We start from the raw sequence: 17,298 nt of genomic DNA, 5'->3' as shown, positions 1-17,298 counted from the left end.
AAACCAAGATTTTTCTTTCTTTCTTTTATTCATTTATTCACCGCGCTCTAATCGATACTGAATCTCTTCGCCTGGTGCATAAATGATTCCTCCAACTTGTGCTTTAGCAGTGGCTCCGTTTAGTATAGCGCCATCCGTCGCAACAACGATCCCCAGACTCGTCAATCTGTCAATTTCTCCCTGTACAATCCCTCTCTGATCCATGGGTAACCATACTGGCTTTTGTACGTTGTAAATGGCAGGATGACAGTAGGCTTGATCTTGTAGGCGTTCCAACTCAATATCTTCTGGACCGCGAGCTATAGGCACACCATCCACTGATTGCTGTTGTTGTTGCTGTTGCTGTTGTTGTTCTTGGCGCTGTTGTTGTTCTTGGCATTGTTGTTGTTGGTATTGTTGCTCTTGAGGTGGGAAGCGGTATCGTGATTGTGATGGTGGTGATGAACCATCGACCCAAATGGATCCAGGTCTATCGACAAAAGATCCCTGCCTCCTACGGTGCATCATAAAGGATGGAGGTCGATCTAGGAACGACATTGGTCGGGCCAGTGACCTTGGGCTGCCGTCATTGAAGTAATGAGATCGTAAACTTGGTCTCTTCGAATCCTCCTGTTGCGTTGGCATCGGCATAGGCATGTATTTCAGCTGTGGTGATAACTGATGTGCTGATTGAGACAACGAAAGCTTGGACGTCTCAGGACTGGACGGATGCAAAGAGTGCTTGAATCCATCGTCAGGTGCACTCATTGACTTGTACAGCGAACGTCGCCGCTCATGATCGGTAGAAAGCGTTGTTAAATGATTCGTGTATGGATGACGATGTCTGAAAGATTGTGTTGAATAGTCAAGCATTGTATCTTCATGTATAACTGGTCTCATAGAGTAGCCGTCTTCAAGCTCATTGTTATCATCCTGTTCCTGTTTATTCGTCTGGATTCGAGGCTGAGCATTGTCTTCAGGGAGAGGAAATCGTTCTGAAGTAAGGTTGTCTCTCGAAAGATTATCCAGACGCATGATTGCCCCATTATTGTCATCATTGGGTCTAACAGCCTCCTCATCGTGGAGATGTCGAGATGCCTTGGTTGCTCTCTCAGTACTATCCGTTACAACTCCATCCTGATCCACATGAAGGTCATCCGAAAATAACGCTACAGGTAAGAATTCCACCAGCGGATTAAATGCCTCGTTCATATTACTAAGCGCCAACGCTGTGCAGACAAATAAAATCCCCAGTAGGACCAACTGTGGAACAGCCGGCCCGAAATTGGCATCGGCTTGTTTCATCAAAAAGATACCAAATAGCGTAATTTGTGAAATAAAAATCCCCGTAAACACTTGCTTGACCGCTTTAGGGAAGGCTAGACCACCAGTTTCGAAAGGTTGGAGGTAGACGTAAAGGAACTGATGACGGAAAACAAAGTAATGCAATGTGAAATATAAAGTCACAAAAGGCAGGATTAGAGGTGCCATGGTAGCGTATACGATGCCGATACAGAACATGAGCGTTTGGGGTGGGAAGAGAATGCCATAGTTGACCGATTCCAAGCGGCCTTGGACACTCCAGATCTGGCGAGGACTCTTGGCCAATATACGAGTGAAGAATAAGTTGAGCAACAGGGGTATGATCTGCAAAAGTTCCAGCGCTGGTCCTGTTAAAGCGCGAAGTAGGACGTAGGTGATAAAGAAGGTGGAAGCATTAGGAAGGTTCTCTGAAAACCGTCTGATGATGGTGTCGAATCTGAAGCTGTCTTCCGTGAGCTTTTCCCATGTCTTGATGATCCCACCAGAAAGAGTAGAGATAAGCAAGACATTAGTCACAAGAAAGAAAAAGTATTTGGACATGACAGAGAGGGAAATATCACTGTAGCGGACATGACCCTCATAAGTCGCCATCATAGTCAACAGAACGGGAAGTAACGCCATCAGTCCTGCAAGCAGCAATGGAGGCAAGATACCCTGGATAATACCCAGTATCCCTGTAGGGAGTTTTTCCAGGAAGGCCAGGAACGAAACCTTTGAAACGATATCCGAGATGGTTGCAAGTGAAGAGATGAAGATGGTGGGGATCGTCCATAACAAGATCATGGCAGTGGACGCGACGAGGATCGTGGTGTAGCGTCCCTTCCTGGCCAAACTATCCAGACTCATATTGTCCCACACAACATTTAATGGAGAGATTTCTGCGTATATAGGTGCCATCATGAACGGTTTGGGGTGGACAACTGTTTGGACAGCACTGTGCGCTGCAAACTGGCTACGAAATTGGATAAATGCCGAATTGAGCGACTCTAGTGATCCGGTACGCTGAGCCTCCTCGATTTGCTGGTTAAGTCGGCACAACCGCACAATGTTGTACTCCACCAAGTCCACTCTTTCACCCCTGCAGGGAATACGGGAGGTTTTTCCGATGGGTCGCTGAGGCTCCTTGATTGGTGGATCGTTTTTGGATCGTTTTTTGTAAGCGGACCGAATGTATTTGTACTCTGCCATCTCCAGTTCCTTAACAACATTATTCCGTTCCTTGCAAAGGTTCATCAAGTTCTTGGTATGCCTTTTTTTTTTTTTTTTTTTTTTTTTTCAGTGAGAATGATTGTTATTTTATGCATTTTTTTTTTTTTTTTTTTTTTTTTTTTTTTTTACTTTTTGCCGTTAAGAAAGTATGTTATACATAAACAATAATAGTTTTGGATTGATCCATGAAAAAATAAATTCTAATCATCGATTATTAAAAAAAAAAAAAATACTGTTTCTTACCTGTTTATCCAGATTTTTGCCACTCCACCAGGGAATCGATTGAAAATGTTGTAAAGGGCTATCTCAGAATTGAGTCCCTTGGGGATGGCAGTGACAAGAATAGTGGTCGCTTGGGGTGTCTTGCCATGCTTTTCACTCAAAAGAAAGGCATGGCGACGGCGAGTGTACTCATGCATCTCTCGCCATAACAAACCAATTGCACTAGCTACCCCAGGATGAGAAAAAAAAAAAAAAAAAAAAAAAAAAAAAACAAAGGTAATGAGTTAGGCCAACTAGACTAGTTTTGAACAGGGATGCCCTTTGACTATTTTTTTTTAAGTTTTTTCCTTTTTCAAAAGATATGTGGCCTTCTAATATTTCAGATCAAGAATTATTTATTAAAAATAAAAATAAAATAAAATAAACTTACCAGTAAAGATATACGTCAAGGTCAGATGGAACCAGAGACGCCATTGCGTGTTGACGTTACCGATATTAAAAAGTTGAAGACCTTTTCCGTTGATACCGCCTTTCATGTTGATTGGGATGAGAATAGGAATAGATAGAAGGGTGCATCCAGCAAAAAACATCCTAGTTGAGATTAAGCAATTGTTTCAAAGTTAGTTCCAACATTCACTTGCTGTTGTTGTTGTTTTTTTTTCCACTCTAGATGCAAGATGTCCCGATTTAGCTGTCCAATGGACATAATTATCCTTTTTGTCTCTAGTCATGAGATTGTTCGACTTGTCAATATACATCTGTATCTCCAACATTCATCACGAGTGACATCATAACATTACTGACTGCGACAATCGACAATCCTGGGTATTAGACCTGTTTTCGGATTATCTTTTTACTTCTTGCGTAACAAGCTCTTTTTTTTCCTTTTTCCTTTTTCCTTTTTTTCTTTTTACATCATAGTTGACCTTGTACTGGAACAGTAGAACAGCAGCTTTTACTTACGCGCTCATGCGGAGAAACCTCAGAAACATATAGGCGTCCAAACCCACTTTGTCCAACAGTTCTGTATCCTTGACCTTGAACGAGGCTGTAACAAAGGTGAAGATACCAGGCGGCAGTTCAGGCGGCCGAAGACTAAATAAGCAAAAGAATAAGACAGCATGAGTACGGAATATTTAAATGGGGGATCAGCATCTACAGGATATAGTAAAGGGCTCTTTTTTTTTTGTAATCCATGACGTTCAACTGCAGTAGCACAAAAGGAACAACTTTAACTCCCTTTTCTCTCTTTTTTTTTTTTTTTTTTTTTTTTTTTGAGCACAAAAGTTGTAAAGAGCTGATCAGATCGTACGGAGGAATAAGTTGAAACTATTCTTTCTTGGCTTGGAGGGATATGTAATGAAATTATTTTCCTTACTCTTTGTTAACAAGATATGTTCGAGGTTGATAGATTTTCTTGCTCCAGTGCCTGACAATACAGAAAGCAACAAAGATGGCGATACCAATTCCAGAGTTGAAGGCTAAGGATGAGGTAAAGGCCTTCACTGATACATCTGATGACAATTGAATGTTGTCTTCTGGTATAAAAGAAGGGGCCATGCTTTTCTACTTTTTTTTTTTTTTTTTTTTTTTTTTTTCTTGGTTTTTGGTTTTTGATTGTGTTATATGGGATATGCTAATGTCAATGAATGATGTTGGACACTTTCGAGATCAGATCAAAGAGAGATTGCTGAGCCCTCAAGAGGGTGTGGAGAGAAGAATGAACGTGTACTGAAAGAGGATAGAGATACAGGTCAAACAACAATAGAATAGAAATACAATAGAAATACAGGACTCAAACAGATGGAATAAAAATGTGAAAGGGAGCGTAAAGAAGAAAAAGAGGAGGTGAGAGTCAATGAGAGAGAAAAAACACAAGGCAAATGGAATTGCGAATTGTTCATTGACCCATGAGACAAGGAGAGAAGTGGAGAATGAGTAAAGGAAAGAGGAAAAAAAAAAAAAAAGTTCTTGTAATTGAACAATTGCATCAACTGCAGCTACACCTTGCACCATTTTATTATGATTATGAGTATCTTCCTGATCAAATCTATTAATCCCAATACTTCATCATGTTTCAGCATTACGCTAAAACATCGCACAAGAGCACTGCATTGTAGCCCTGATATACATCCACTTGTATATACATGTGAGTAGTGCTCAGTTGATCAACCTTCCCTTGTGGTTGTAGCAATAACAGACAGAAGTATAGAACAAACAGAAGCAAGTCAGAAGCAACAGACAGAAGAAACATCCCTAAAAAAGTTAAACCCCCAGATTCCCAGGAGGAAAAAAAAAAAGCTGTTAGTCCTTCATTTTCCTCGATTCGTTGATTGGCTGATCCAGTGCATCACTTTTTCAGTACACACTACACACATGTACACGTTTGTACATAAATGCTGATAAGGCAGTAAAAGCCGAGCTGAGCACACTTCTTTCTCTGCTAACTCTATGGTTATCTGACACGCCATATCCAAAAGACGCTACTCCTCTCATTGATAAAAACGGGTGCCAGATATACTTAAAGATAAAGTAGGACCAATGATAATGGGGTACTTTTATTTTTTGCTCGTCTTAAATGGCGGCTGTGGCTTGAATACTATTGCCATGTGGATCATGTGGATTGATTGCCTTCTTTCCCAAGTGAAAGGATTCAGTAGCAGATTAAGCATAAGCGATCTTATTTTGTTGTATGGAAGGAGGACAGATGTTCTGGACCTTTGAAGAAGTATATATTATATAATGTATTATTGGAATCTTTTCTTTCTATTTTTCTTTAGAGTTAAAAAACTTCTGTTACTGATCACAATCGAGAATAGTAAGCAAAGATGGATAGTTTTTTTTTTTTTAAAAAAAAGAATGAATAGATACACAAACACCGGGAGCATGTCCGAAATCTTAAAAAAAGACAATTCAGAAGAACAGGGCTGTGTTGAGCAATGATGACTGGAGCGAACGCATTGGTTGTATAAATATGTGTACACATGTGTCCCATCGTGTCAAGCGTCAAAATCTGGTCAATGCAGAGAGAGAAAGACAAGGAGTGACTGGATGCGATGCATGATTATGTTTGTCAATACATACCGACATTACCATCATCAAATCAGAAGGCAAGGACCTCTCCCTGAGCTTCCCACGGGTTACTGTTGTACGGGTCAAAACCTAATGTATTTCATTTCATTCATTCAGTTGATTCGATTATAGAAGAGGCAACTTTCTGTTCATTTGTACTACAAAGTATATATGGGGCTTTACGAACCCAAAGCAAATCATAGTTGTAATGAAAGGACGAAGCAACAGGCAATGAACGAAAGCATTAAAAAAGAAAGACCAAAGCGACATCTGGTGGTCTGATGGTCATTTGCTCTTGTCCAATCAATTATAGGCTATCTTTGAAGAGCGTGTGATAGCTTCGGTTTGTGATCCGAATTCTTGTTGATCTCTCTCTCCCCTCTCTCCTCCTTTTGCCATCTCTGGAAGCACTTCCGCGGAAATTGGACGGGGACATACCCTGACCAGTGGAGCAATGGAGAAGAGTAGAAGAGTAGAAGAGTAGAAGAGTAGAGGGAATAGACAAAGGGATTGGGTATAATAAAACACAAGCATTGCTTAAAACATACTCGCATCATGAACAAAAACCTGTTTATCGTATTTTTACACGATCGACTTTAACAAAAGCACAAGGCGAGGGCTTTTTTTTTTTTTTTTTTTTTTTTTTTTTTTTAATTCTTGAAAGGAGCATTGTAGTTGAACGGATGGTAAGAAATACATGTTCCAGAAGATAACTGATCCCATGCGTGTTTATACATCAACATTGGCTGTTCATAGATCGCTCTAATTCATTCATTCAAACTTATCACAGCCTACAGCCAATCCTTTGCATGTTTTGTATATGCAGGTTATTTTGTTTTAGCCAACCAACAGAAGTATATACAGTAGAGAAAAGCCCTTTTTCCTTTTTTTTTTTTTTTCCTTTCTTTTTCTTTTCTTTCTCTTCTCGCATTCATACCTCCAATATCAACAATTTCAACAACATCACTGATAACACCATCCTTTATTGTTCCGCATTTTGTCTTCTGTTTTTGACACGCTTCTTTACTTTTCATCCTTCATACTCCACCTGTCCAAACAGCAAACTCTTGTCAAAGGTACTAAACACTTCAAGTGTATCCATCCTTTTCCTCTTCCTTCTCCTTCTCTCCCTCGTTCATTCAACGGATACAGAAGCCTCCTCAAGTTTTTTTTTTTTTGCCCATTGGTTTCTGTGTTTTTCTGCATTACTCAAACTTACTATGACAGCATACTCTTACTTACTTGCTGAGGAATTGAAAAGTAAAGAAAGAAAGAAATGAATTGTCTATCCAGACAATATCTGCAGTATGTTCATGGGAAAGAGAACAACTACATTAGCAATGCTTCTTGAGGAATGAAGCCATGTGTCTCTGCTCATGAAACTGTAGATGAATGAACGACTCTTCCTCAACGATGACTATGACTGCTGATTATGCTATAACCTTGAATAAACATGAAGTGTGGAGAAAAAGTACAAACTTGTTTCTGTGTTTGCTTTTGTAGTGAGTACAGTTTCTACACGTCCAGGACGTTTGAGGCTTCGCGGATAAAACAGTTTCTTCCGTGTCTACCATGTTTTCATGTTACACCCCAGGATTTCATGTTTCTGCGCTGGAAAAGAAAAAAAAAAAAAAAAAAAACGAACAATGCGCTTTTTGGTGGTGATTGCTCTCTCCTGATACACTTGAGTGCCTGTATCTCAATGACATTAGGACAGATGGGGCATGGGAAAAGACACAGTGAGGGATTGTTGGTTGACGCGGAAACATAATTCGGGTCTAACCTTTTTTTTTTTCCTTACTTTATATCTTTGTCTAATCTAACCATGACAGTCCAACACTGACTCTGAAGCAGGGTTCATTGCCATTCGTATAACAAAGAAAAAGAATAATAAAAAAAAAACCATAAACATGGTTAACACTAGTACTGTTACTGAGGGAGCAAGGACAGGGGACAACACAACGACCGTGTTGGAAGGTCAGCTCATTGACCTAAGCCTTGATGAGCACGATACCAATGCTGCACCGCGCCACGTGTCCGACTCTGGCTCATTTGAGGACGAAGAGGATATTGCTGACAACATCTCATTAGGCTCAATTGACACGGATAGTGGGCCCAACACATTGCCTCCGACCTATGATCTCGCCTCGATTCTAGGAACCCATGCAGCTGCGTCCAATAACAATGGGACTACGACTAGCACCACCACCTCTACTACTACAACCGCTGTCACCACAGGCATTAATGGCAATGCGACAGTAACAAACAGCCGTATCCCTGTCAACATTCCGTCGACAGCTGAGATGGAGAATTTGCCGATTGATGTGGTTGCCCTGATCCTTGAGACCTTAACTATCCTTGAATTGTTTGATCTGCACAAATTATCGGATCGTTGGCGCCAGCTGACAACTCGGGCACTTTTGGACAAATTTATGATGAGCCATGTGGTCCTTTGGATTGATCAGGAAGGTCATCGGACATTCCGTCCAGAGTTTTTGTTTGATTCGTTTGATGAGGCCACGAACCGGATTCGATGGCTGCCAAAGCCTACACACAAACCTGAGCTTCGCGGTCAAGTCTACAGCAAGACGTTTGGTATAACCAAGCCTATGATCCGTATCATTTCTGTAGGTGATGTGGACAAGTACGACTATTTGGATAAGGAGGCCCATATGACGATTGTCAAGCCTGGGACAAGGACCTTATTAGGATCTGATAAGGGATGCCCTTGGGCATTCATCTACAAGGTCTCTTCATTTACGCGTAAGGGCAAGAAGATTGATGGAGAACGCTGGATTGAGCCTATTTCATTTGAGTGTCACCTTGACTTTTTGAACCCAAGACGAGCTCATAAGCTACGTCTGTTGTGGTACTTGCAGAAGTCGTATGCGACCATGCCCATAGTCGGCGATTCTGCACGGAAGCAGATCAACCGATCCAAGGTCGAGGGTGCATTACCAGCACAGCAGATGAGCGAGTTCTTCAGCGGAAGGAGTCAGCCATTGTCAGGTTCTACCTTATCCACGTTCCGTTAATATCCAACAGACCAATTGCTTTTATCTTTATTTTATTTTATTTCTTTTGTTTTATTTGTACATCTACTTTATCCTCATCAGTTTCGAATTTTGTTTCTTCCTTCTCCTGCCTCTCTGTCTGTCTGGATGGAGTGTATGCAGTTTTGTTCTTGAAGCGACTATTTACCATTCTAGTATCACAAAAGAACAAATAAAAAAAAGCGAAAGCAAATCAGTCGTTGCCATGGCATGATGGCATGGGATACACAGGAATAAGGATGGCTTGGCAAACAAAAGGGGCGAAGAAGAAAAAAAAGGACAGTCCGATAAGCAAATTATCTGTCCATGAAAAAAAAAAGTTCCATTGAACACAAACCACACAGAATCCTTTTTTTACTTTTTTTATTCCTTATTTCCACATACACGCATGGTTTAAGTAGTTTCTCTTTTTTCCTTTCTCTATTTTACTCGTGGTCGTAGTCGAAGTCGTAGTCGTTTTTTTTTATTTTTTTTATTACTGTCATTGTTTTTACTATTATCATTGTCAATTGTCAATTGCAATAGCTACACTGCTGCTATTGATATAGTTGTCGTTGCTATTGCTGTTGCTGCTGCTGTTGTTGTTGTTGTTGCTGTTGTTGCTGTTGCTGTTGTTGTTGCTGCTGCTGCTCTTGCTATTACTGCCGTCGTCGCTGCCCTAAAGTCACCGTCGCCGTCACTGTTGTTGGTTTTGGACTTTGTTCATTCCATTACATTGCATCCACGCCTACATTCAGTCTCTCGTTGGTTGATATTGTCCCATTGAAGATCTAGTACAAGACGAAAATCACAGGGAGTTTTCGGAATCAACTGTTTTCAGACAAAAAAAAAAAAAAAAAAAAAAAAAGAGTAAGCATTTCTTTAAAAAAAGATCAGATCAACTTGATTCTTTATATTATTGCCTTTTTTAAGTTAAAAAATAAGAAAAAAAAAAAAAAGTTTTTAGCAGATTTCACATTATCCCAATGGGAATGGGAATGATACTGCACAAGGAAAACCTAACCATTGACCATTGACCATTGGCACGTACTGGACACTAAAAAAAAAAAACGTCTTTCTTGAACTAATTTTTCACAATCTTCTAGATCTCTTTTTATTTTTTTATTTTTATTTTTTCCATTAAGAGAAAAAAAAAGACAATTATCACACACAGGATAAGGTTACTAAAGCTTAAAAGAACAAAAGGGCCATTCATCAACTTGTGGATCCTTGGTTATAAAAAAAGCGGAAAGAAAAAAGCATTGTTTCATTCTCCAGTACCACATCTGCCGTCCTTAATACCACAACCTTTTCACACCCATTCCCGTCCAACTATAAAAACTATTTCTTTTCCAACATCCAACATAAAAAGGAAAACAAGAAAAGAAAGAAAAAGAAAAAAAAGAAAAAGAAAAAGAAATAGGAAGAAAAAAAAAAAAAAAAAAAAAAAAAAAAAAAGAAAAAACGACAATGTCAACACTTGAGCGTACAGAGTTTGCGGTTCGACCCTCGGCACTAGGAGATGCAGGTCGTCCGATTAGAATTCGAGCAAACTTTTTCGAGATTACACGTTTACCGGACATTAACGTGTACCACTACGATGTAACTATTACAAAGGATGTTCCTCCAGTGGTCAACAGACGAATCTTTACCCAGATGTTGAATCTCTTTGGCAGGTCTGATTTTGAAGGAACTAAGCCTGTCTTTGATGGTCGTAAGAACATGTTTGCTGCTAGAGCATTGCCTTTTGAGAGCAAGACTTTTGAAGTAAGCTTTTTTCTATTCATTTTTCTTTTTCTTCTATGCTTTTCTATTGTTTTTTTTTTTTTATGTTTTTGATAATTGTCAAGGGGGAAGAGTGTAGATGCAGGGGCTGGAGGGGAGATGTCTATGATGAAACTTGTCTTTAGTGTTGGTAAAAAGGTTCTTTGTTTTTCTCTCAAAAAACACTGAAGAGTCATGACAATAGGCTGGTCGGCTGGTCTACATATATTCCATCTTTTCCCATCCTCCCCAGAAACATTCCCGCATGCGACTCGACCATATTCATTGCTTTGTGCGAGAAAAAAAAAAAATCCTTTCGATGCATGCATCCAGCGGGAAGAAAGGAACTACAACACAGGAGAGAATAAAAAAAATTTTTTTTTCTTCTGCACATGGTCCCCTGACGCAATTCTTTTGCCATCCAATGCGCTCCGACACATCCGCTTCCCGTCGTCCGTCCTCCTTTTTTTTTTTTTTTTTTTTTTTTTTTTTTTCCGTCCTGTATTTGTGTTGAAGGTTCTATCTTTATTCTTATTCTTATTCTTATTCTTTCTTAAACAGATTTCTTTGCCTGATGAGCAACCCAGAGGCGGAGCTGGTCGACAACCCGATGTGTTCAAAGTCAAGATCAAGAAGGCTGCAGAGATTAATCTGGAAGAGCTTCATCGCTTCTTAAACGGACAGTCATCCTTGACCGCCAATTGTTTGACGGCCATCATGGCATTGGATGTCCTAATTCGACATAAACCCGCTTTGCTCTATTCTACCGTCAATCGGTCTTTCTTCACTCCGGATGGCGCGTCACCGTTGAGTGGTGGCATTCAGGTCTGGAATGGATTCTATCAATCTGCGCGTCCAGCTGTTGGTAATTATATTAATTTTTTTTTTTTTTTTTTTTTTTTTAATACTACGGTTCATGTGACTAAAAACTGAATTTTTTTTTTTTATTTTTTTACAATGGATATGAAACTACGCAGGAAAAATGTTGATCAACTTGGATGTTGCTGCAACCACGTACTACCAATCTGGATCTTTGTTGGAACTGGCTGTCAAGTTTTTAAATAAACGCAGCATTGGTAAGCAAGTATTTGTTTTCTCCTGGGCTTCCTCGCCTTCTTTTTTTTTTATTTTTTTTATTTTTTTTATTTTTTATTTTTTTTCTAGGCTTGAAGCAATACACTGACACGAGTCTTTCTTCTATTCTATTCTATAGATGATTTCCGTCAAGGATTTACAGATCGTGATCGCGATAGACTCGAAAAGTTTCTCCGTGGACTGTTGATCAGAGTCATTCACCGCGGTGATGTCAAGCGAAAGTTCAAAATTTCCAAGCTGACAGTTACTCCTGCTAGTCGAACAACCTTTATGAGAGATGATGTCAAGACCGATGTTGCGACGTACTTTAACGAAGTTTACGGCCGTCGATTGTCATTCCCATTCATGCCCTGCGTGGTCACTGGACGTGAGGTTTATCTGCCCATGGAGATCTGTAGCGTGATCGAAGGTCAACGCAATATCAAAAAGTTGAACGAGAAACAAACAGCAGACATGATTAAATTCACGTGCCAACCCCCTCATATCCGTGCCAACAAGATCAAAGATGGTCTCAAGCTCCTGAGTTTCCAGGATAATGAGTACATGAGAGATTTTGGCTTGAGAGTTTCCACGGAGATGATTGAGATTCAAGGTAAAATTAATGTTTTTTTTTTTTTTTTTTTTTTTTTTTTGTGGCTAAAGAGAGGAGCACCATCATGTTCGTTCCTGAGCCTTTCTAGAGAGAGTCAATCCTGATTATTAATTTTATTTTTGTTTTAAAAAGCGCGAATATTGCCCCCGCCCAACATTTCCTATCATCCTTCGTCGCGTCAGGCCAACTTCACTCCTGTGGACGGTGCCTGGAATCTCAGGGACAAGAAGGTTGCCACCGGTGCTACACTTGGCTCGTGGGGCGTTCTCATCTTTGCACAGGAACGTGAAGTTCCTCCTCCTCAGGTGGAGGGTTTCATTCGCGAGTTGATTGTTACCTGTATCGATACTGGCATGGTTAGTCCAATGACACCCTCTCTATATGATCTCTTGTCCTATATATTAAAAAACCATCGTACCTTACATAGCTTGATATTGATAGGCTCATTCACATGCCTCTTTCTCTCTCTCTCTCTCTCTCTCTCTCTCTCTCTCTCTCTCTCTTACAATAGAACATTGTGAACAAACGTCCTCCCCTCATGTACGCCAACCCTGAAGGCGATATTGAGGGTAGTCTCAAGACAATGTGGCTTCGTGCTGGTAATGCTGTCAAGTCACAGCCTCAATTATTGCTCTGCATTTTGCCCAACAAGGGCGTACCCTTATATGCGGAAATCAAGCGTGTGAGTGATACTGTGATTGGTATCCCTACGCAGTGTATCCAGATGAGTCATACTCGAGTGCCCAAGAAGCAATATTGTGCCAATGTCTGCTTGAAGATGAATGTCAAACTAGGAGGGATGAACTCTTTCTTGTCGCCACAACAGACACCATTCTTGGCGCAGAAACCAACCATCTTGTTTGGAGCTGATGTCAGCCATCCTCGCCCTGGTAAAATTTGCAAAAAAAAAAAAAAAAAAAAAAAATAGTGATGGGCATGAGATACACAATTAACGGAACGGATGAACGATTTCTATTAAACTTGTGCACCTATAGGTGATACAACTCGCCCTTCGATTGCCTCCTTGGTGGGCTCGATGGATTCAAAGGCTGCCCGGTACGCAGCAACGGTCCGTGTTCAGACCGCAAAGACAGAGACTATTGCGGATCTCGGAGGCATGGTTGTAGAACTTCTCCGAACCTTCTACCAAACCTGTGGTCAGAAACCAGAGCGTATTTTGTTCTATCGTGACGGAGTTTCGGAAGGTCAGTTCGCAGAGGTGCTGCGATCCGAGGTCTCATCCGTCCGAGCTGCGTGCAGGAACTTGGATGCCAACTATAATCCTACAATCACCTTTGTGGTCGTCCAAAAACGCCACCATGCCCGGTTTTTCCCCATGCGACGCGAAGAAGGAGATCGTGTTGGAAACTGCATGCCAGGAACGGTTGTGGATAAGGGAATTGTGCATCCAACCGAATTTGACTTTTATCTACAGAGCCATGCAGGTCTTCAAGGCACGTCTCGTCCAACGCATTACCATGTGTTGCTGGATGAGAATGAATTCTCAGCCAATGTGCTGCAGGATTTCACCTACAAGCTCTGTCATTTGTATGCTCGATGCACCCGATCAGTCTCGGTGGTACCTCCAGCATACTATGCACACTTGGTCGCAATCCGTGCTCGATTCCACTCCAGGGGTGAGCATTGGTCTGACACTGAGGGGTCGGAGGTGAGTGAACGTGCTGTTGATGAAAGCTCTTATCTTGCGGTCAAGCCAGAGCTCTTGCGAGGTAAGATTTTTTTTTAAAAAAAAAAAAAAAAAGCTTTGTTTTGCCTTTTTACTTTTTTGACTTTTTCAATTTCTAACTTCATTCCTCTCTGTTATTTCGTCCTCCTGTCTCGTTCCAATGTATAGTCATGTACTTTATGTAAAAGAAACCTTCGCTCTTGTCAATCTGACATGTTCAGAAGGATTTTACAATATGGAACTCTCTTTCTCTCTTTCTCTCTTTCTCTCTCTTTCTTACCTTTTCTCTTGGTTCTTTTATCAATTCTTTCTTTCTACTGTACTTCTTTCTCACAACACTTTGTCTTGGATTTAAAGCCTCGGCAAAAAGTCAAAGAAGGTTATACGAGGTTATACCAATGTTTTGAGATCAATGAATTCCATCGCAATAAAAGAAAAAAAAAAAAAAAAAAAAAAAAAAAAGCTTTATCGTTTTTTTTTTTTTTTGTTTTGTTTTCTCCAAATTAATCTGGAACTGAATTATTTGAATTTTGATCTAAACACCAAGAGCTTTGGCATGATGTTCAATATGGTCATTAATAAATGTGCTGATAGTATAGTATCCGTGGCTGTAACCGTCGTGGAAACGGATGTCAAACTGACTTGTCAATCCGAGCTTCTTGACTGTTTCAACCAAGTCATAGGTGTGAAGGTGATCTGGGTTCAGATATTCGTCTCCAGTACCCTATAAAGGAAGGAAAGAAAAATAAAAAATAAAATAAAAAAAAAAAAAAAAAAATTGACCTTTTGTTTAGTTTGCTCCGCAGTGGAAAAATCAGAGAAAAAGAAGGAGAAAGAAAAAAGGGAAAGGGATAAAGATAAAGGAGGGGAGGGGGTGAACTGACCTGATCAATCAAAAAATTGACATCGTTTCGTAACTTTTTCTCGCCTGCAAGGTGTTTCAACAATTCGACTGCGTCATATTCGGCCCAGGTGGAGCGATCTTCACCCAGGTAACGAGACAAGGCATGGAGACCCCAAGGAGACCTTGAAAGATTCGTAATAGGAGCAAAGGCCGAGACAGACTGAGAATAAAAATAAAAATAAAAATGAAGATCAGTAAGAAAAATATCCCTTTCTAAACCCTACCAAAGTGCAGATTATTATTATTATTATTATTATTATTATTATTATTATTATTATTATTTACCTTGTAACGATCTTGATTCTTCAAGAAAATAGTCAAAGCACCATGTCCTCCCTAAAGTAACAACACCATGCGGATGAAATTTTGACGATGTGTTAAGCGCAGCCATAAGAAGTAATTAACAAGAGAAAAATAAAAAAAGGAATATCGATATACCATTGAATGACCCATGATCGAAGTGCGCGAAGGATCCTATTTATATATATATATATATATAAAAGGGAATCGACATATACCATTTCATTAGTTTTTTTTTTTTTTTTTTTTTTTTTTCTTCTTGTCATAGCTGAATAAATGCAAGTTGCTTAAAAGAGAGTCTTCTTTACAATTGGAAAGTTATTTTCAAGGAGTTGAGGAAGTTCCTTGACAATGTAATCATACATCCTCCAGTTCTTCTCCCAGGGAGCCTGAGTAGCATTCAAGTAGAATCCAGCGCCTTTTTTTTTTTTTTTTTTTTTTTTTTTTTTTTTTTTTTAAGAAAAAAAAAATTAGAATTAGAAGCGTGAGAAAAAAAAAAAAAAAAAAAAAAAAAAAACATTTTTACTCTTTCACATACTGTATCCAACGCAATTATCGTCTTCAGCTTCAGCAACTCCAACGTTGCCTAAATGCAAATGGAAAGAGACATGAAAATGAGAAAAGAGTTAAACTATATATATTTTAGACAACAACAGCAGAAGCAACAGAGGCAAATCAAAAGAATATAGACATTACGAGGCGAAGTGTCAGGGAAGACCAAAGCTATTCCATGCTCAGCAGCCTTGGCGCCAAATCCTGACTTTTGGGGGAAATTATCCTCGGTCGCAGTCAATCCTCCAAGACAGTAAAGCAACTTGATGTCCAAGAAGGAAAAAAAAAAAAAAAAAAAAAAAAAAAAAAAGGTATTAGCGACATTCACAACCAACCCGAGAGAAAGAAACGTAAACAAGGGAGGTGGGGTTTGACATACAGGAACCTTGGCATGTTGTTCAACGGCCCTGGGCAAGAAGAGGTTGAAGCGCATAGTACATTGAGTCGTACTGGACTCGTGCGAATACTTGGTGAGCGTGCCACCAAAGTGCTTGACCTGTTGGACAGTAGTGAGGCTCATGGTGTGTTTTTGAATCGAATGCTTGAAGAAAAGAGATGAAAGGCAGTAAAGAGAGAAGGGAAGGCAATGAAGTAAATGGAGGAAAGGAAATGAATGGAAAAAGAAAAGGTTGGAAATGAACTTTGTTCGTATTTATACAAGTTTGGAATAGCAGTAATAAACAGTAACGTAGTAACGTAGACCCGAGTTCTCCAAGAGTCTTTGTCAGCAAAACCAGTAATAACAGTGACGATCAACTTGCAGATCAATTCAAAAGTGGCGTCTTGTCGCAAAACCCGCGACGCATGTCCTTTGCGCGTCTTTTTTTTTTTTTTTTTTTTTTTTTTTTGAACCTGCGAAGACGCGTCGTTTTCTTTTCTTTTCTTTCTTTTTTTTTTTTTACTTATTTATTTTGCTATTACTGCTACGCCTATTTGAATACTTGGTTGAAGGACAATGTGACAATTTTAGAGATGATTCCTAATGTTTGGAAACGTAATACTTTTTTTTTTTTACTACCTTCCACTTTGCTTAGAAAAGAAGCGTCATCCTTTTTCCCTCGGATGGACTTTATTTCCCACAGCTTTAAAAAAGTGAAGTCACTCTTTTTTGGTTCGAGGAATGTTGAAGAATTCCTTTGGCCTCGTGACGATGCGGGCACAGCAAAAAAAAAAAAAAAAATTCCTTAATGCAAAAAAGAAAACCCAATAATAGAAATGTAATAATATATATATATATATATATATCTACATACATATATACAACGTCCTTTTCAACTTCTAATACTGTTACACCTTACAGGAGCTGGCTTATCCTTTCAATCCTCAGCTTGCTTGTTTTGACCTTTGTTGTGATTCTTCTCAAGAGTAAAAAGCATAGGAAAGAAGTGAGAAGAGATTTTTATATCTCTGAACTATATCCACTCTTTTGGGAACAGCACCAACGTCGTTCGTTTTCGTATTTTTTTTTTTTCTTCTTCGTCTTCTCCTTCCTCTTCTTCCTCTTCTTCCTCATTAGATTGTTTGACTTATAGGGGGGCTGCATTCATTACACGAAAAACGGAGTTGC

General features: G+C 39.6%; 5 protein-coding genes across 5 annotated transcripts; 2 read left to right on the top strand and 3 right to left on the bottom strand.

Moving 5' to 3' along the window:
* Nucleotides 1-33: 33 nt before the first annotated feature.
* Nucleotides 34-3,692, bottom strand: BCR41DRAFT_420854 (hypothetical protein; the record flags this gene model as incomplete). The annotated part of the gene is made up of 3 exons (XM_022029952.1): nt 3,164-3,692; nt 2,755-2,959; nt 34-2,551 (listed from the first exon to the last, which is right to left on the bottom strand). The coding sequence occupies exons 1-3, from the start codon at nt 3,321-3,323 to the stop codon at nt 34-36; spliced, it is 2,883 nt and encodes a 960-aa protein (XP_021883204.1). The 5' UTR covers nt 3,324-3,692.
* On the bottom strand, nt 3,693-4,293 carry BCR41DRAFT_394703 (late exocytosis, associated with Golgi transport-domain-containing protein; the record flags this gene model as incomplete). Its single annotated transcript, XM_022028664.1, has 2 exons — nt 3,693-3,828; nt 4,112-4,293. 2 exons carry the CDS (start codon nt 4,291-4,293, stop codon nt 3,693-3,695), a joined length of 318 nt encoding a protein of 105 aa, XP_021883203.1.
* A 3,422-nt stretch (nt 4,294-7,715) lies between these two features.
* BCR41DRAFT_369420 (hypothetical protein) lies at nt 7,716-8,840 on the top strand (the record flags this gene model as incomplete). Its single annotated transcript, XM_022026455.1, has 1 exon — nt 7,716-8,840. One exon carries the CDS (start codon nt 7,716-7,718, stop codon nt 8,838-8,840), a length of 1,125 nt encoding a protein of 374 aa, XP_021883202.1.
* A 1,425-nt stretch (nt 8,841-10,265) lies between these two features.
* BCR41DRAFT_350282 (Piwi domain-domain-containing protein) lies at nt 10,266-14,417 on the top strand. Its single transcript, XM_022023645.1, has 8 exons — nt 10,266-10,604; nt 11,163-11,466; nt 11,579-11,677; nt 11,815-12,288; nt 12,421-12,644; nt 12,800-13,178; nt 13,284-14,018; nt 14,144-14,417. The coding sequence occupies exons 1-8, from the start codon at nt 10,308-10,310 to the stop codon at nt 14,158-14,160; spliced, it is 2,529 nt and encodes an 842-aa protein (XP_021883201.1). The 5' UTR covers nt 10,266-10,307; the 3' UTR covers nt 14,161-14,417.
* A 49-nt stretch (nt 14,418-14,466) lies between these two features.
* Nucleotides 14,467-16,455, bottom strand: BCR41DRAFT_334579 (S-formylglutathione hydrolase). The gene is made up of 8 exons (XM_022021938.1): nt 16,111-16,455; nt 15,876-15,993; nt 15,718-15,765; nt 15,488-15,597; nt 15,318-15,353; nt 15,165-15,215; nt 14,860-15,039; nt 14,467-14,699 (listed from the first exon to the last, which is right to left on the bottom strand). Exons 1-8 carry the CDS (start codon nt 16,249-16,251, stop codon nt 14,511-14,513), a joined length of 873 nt encoding a protein of 290 aa, XP_021883200.1. The 5' UTR covers nt 16,252-16,455; the 3' UTR covers nt 14,467-14,510.
* Nucleotides 16,456-17,298: the final 843 nt, after the last annotated feature.

Source organism: Lobosporangium transversale (genome assembly GCF_002105155.1).
Source record: "Lobosporangium transversale strain NRRL 3116 chromosome Unknown BCR41scaffold_11, whole genome shotgun sequence".
NCBI lineage: Eukaryota > Fungi > Mortierellomycota > Mortierellomycetes > Mortierellales > Mortierellaceae > Lobosporangium > Lobosporangium transversale.
This window is presented reverse-complemented; position numbering and strand designations above follow the sequence as displayed.

Bases quoted from the DNA above. Each gene is read 5' to 3' on its own strand.
- BCR41DRAFT_350282 (XM_022023645.1), top strand. From the start codon at position 10,308: ATGTCAACACTTGAGCGTACAGAGTTTGCGGTTCGACCCTCGGCACTA. The intron at 10,605-11,162 runs GTAAGCTTTTTT...TTTCTTAAACAG, and splicing joins TTGAGAGCAAGACTTTTGAA to ATTTCTTTGCCTGATGAGCA. The intron at 13,179-13,283 runs GTAAAATTTGCA...GTGCACCTATAG, and splicing joins TGTCAGCCATCCTCGCCCTG to GTGATACAACTCGCCCTTCG.
- BCR41DRAFT_334579 (XM_022021938.1), bottom strand. From the start codon at position 16,251: ATGAGCCTCACTACTGTCCAACAGGTCAAGCACTTTGGTGGCACGCTC. The intron at 15,994-16,110 runs GTATGTCAAACC...TTGGACATCAAG, and splicing joins AACAACATGCCAAGGTTCCT to TTGCTTTACTGTCTTGGAGG. The intron at 15,598-15,717 runs GTATGTGAAAGA...AAAAAAAAAAAG, and splicing joins CGATAATTGCGTTGGATACA to GCGCTGGATTCTACTTGAAT.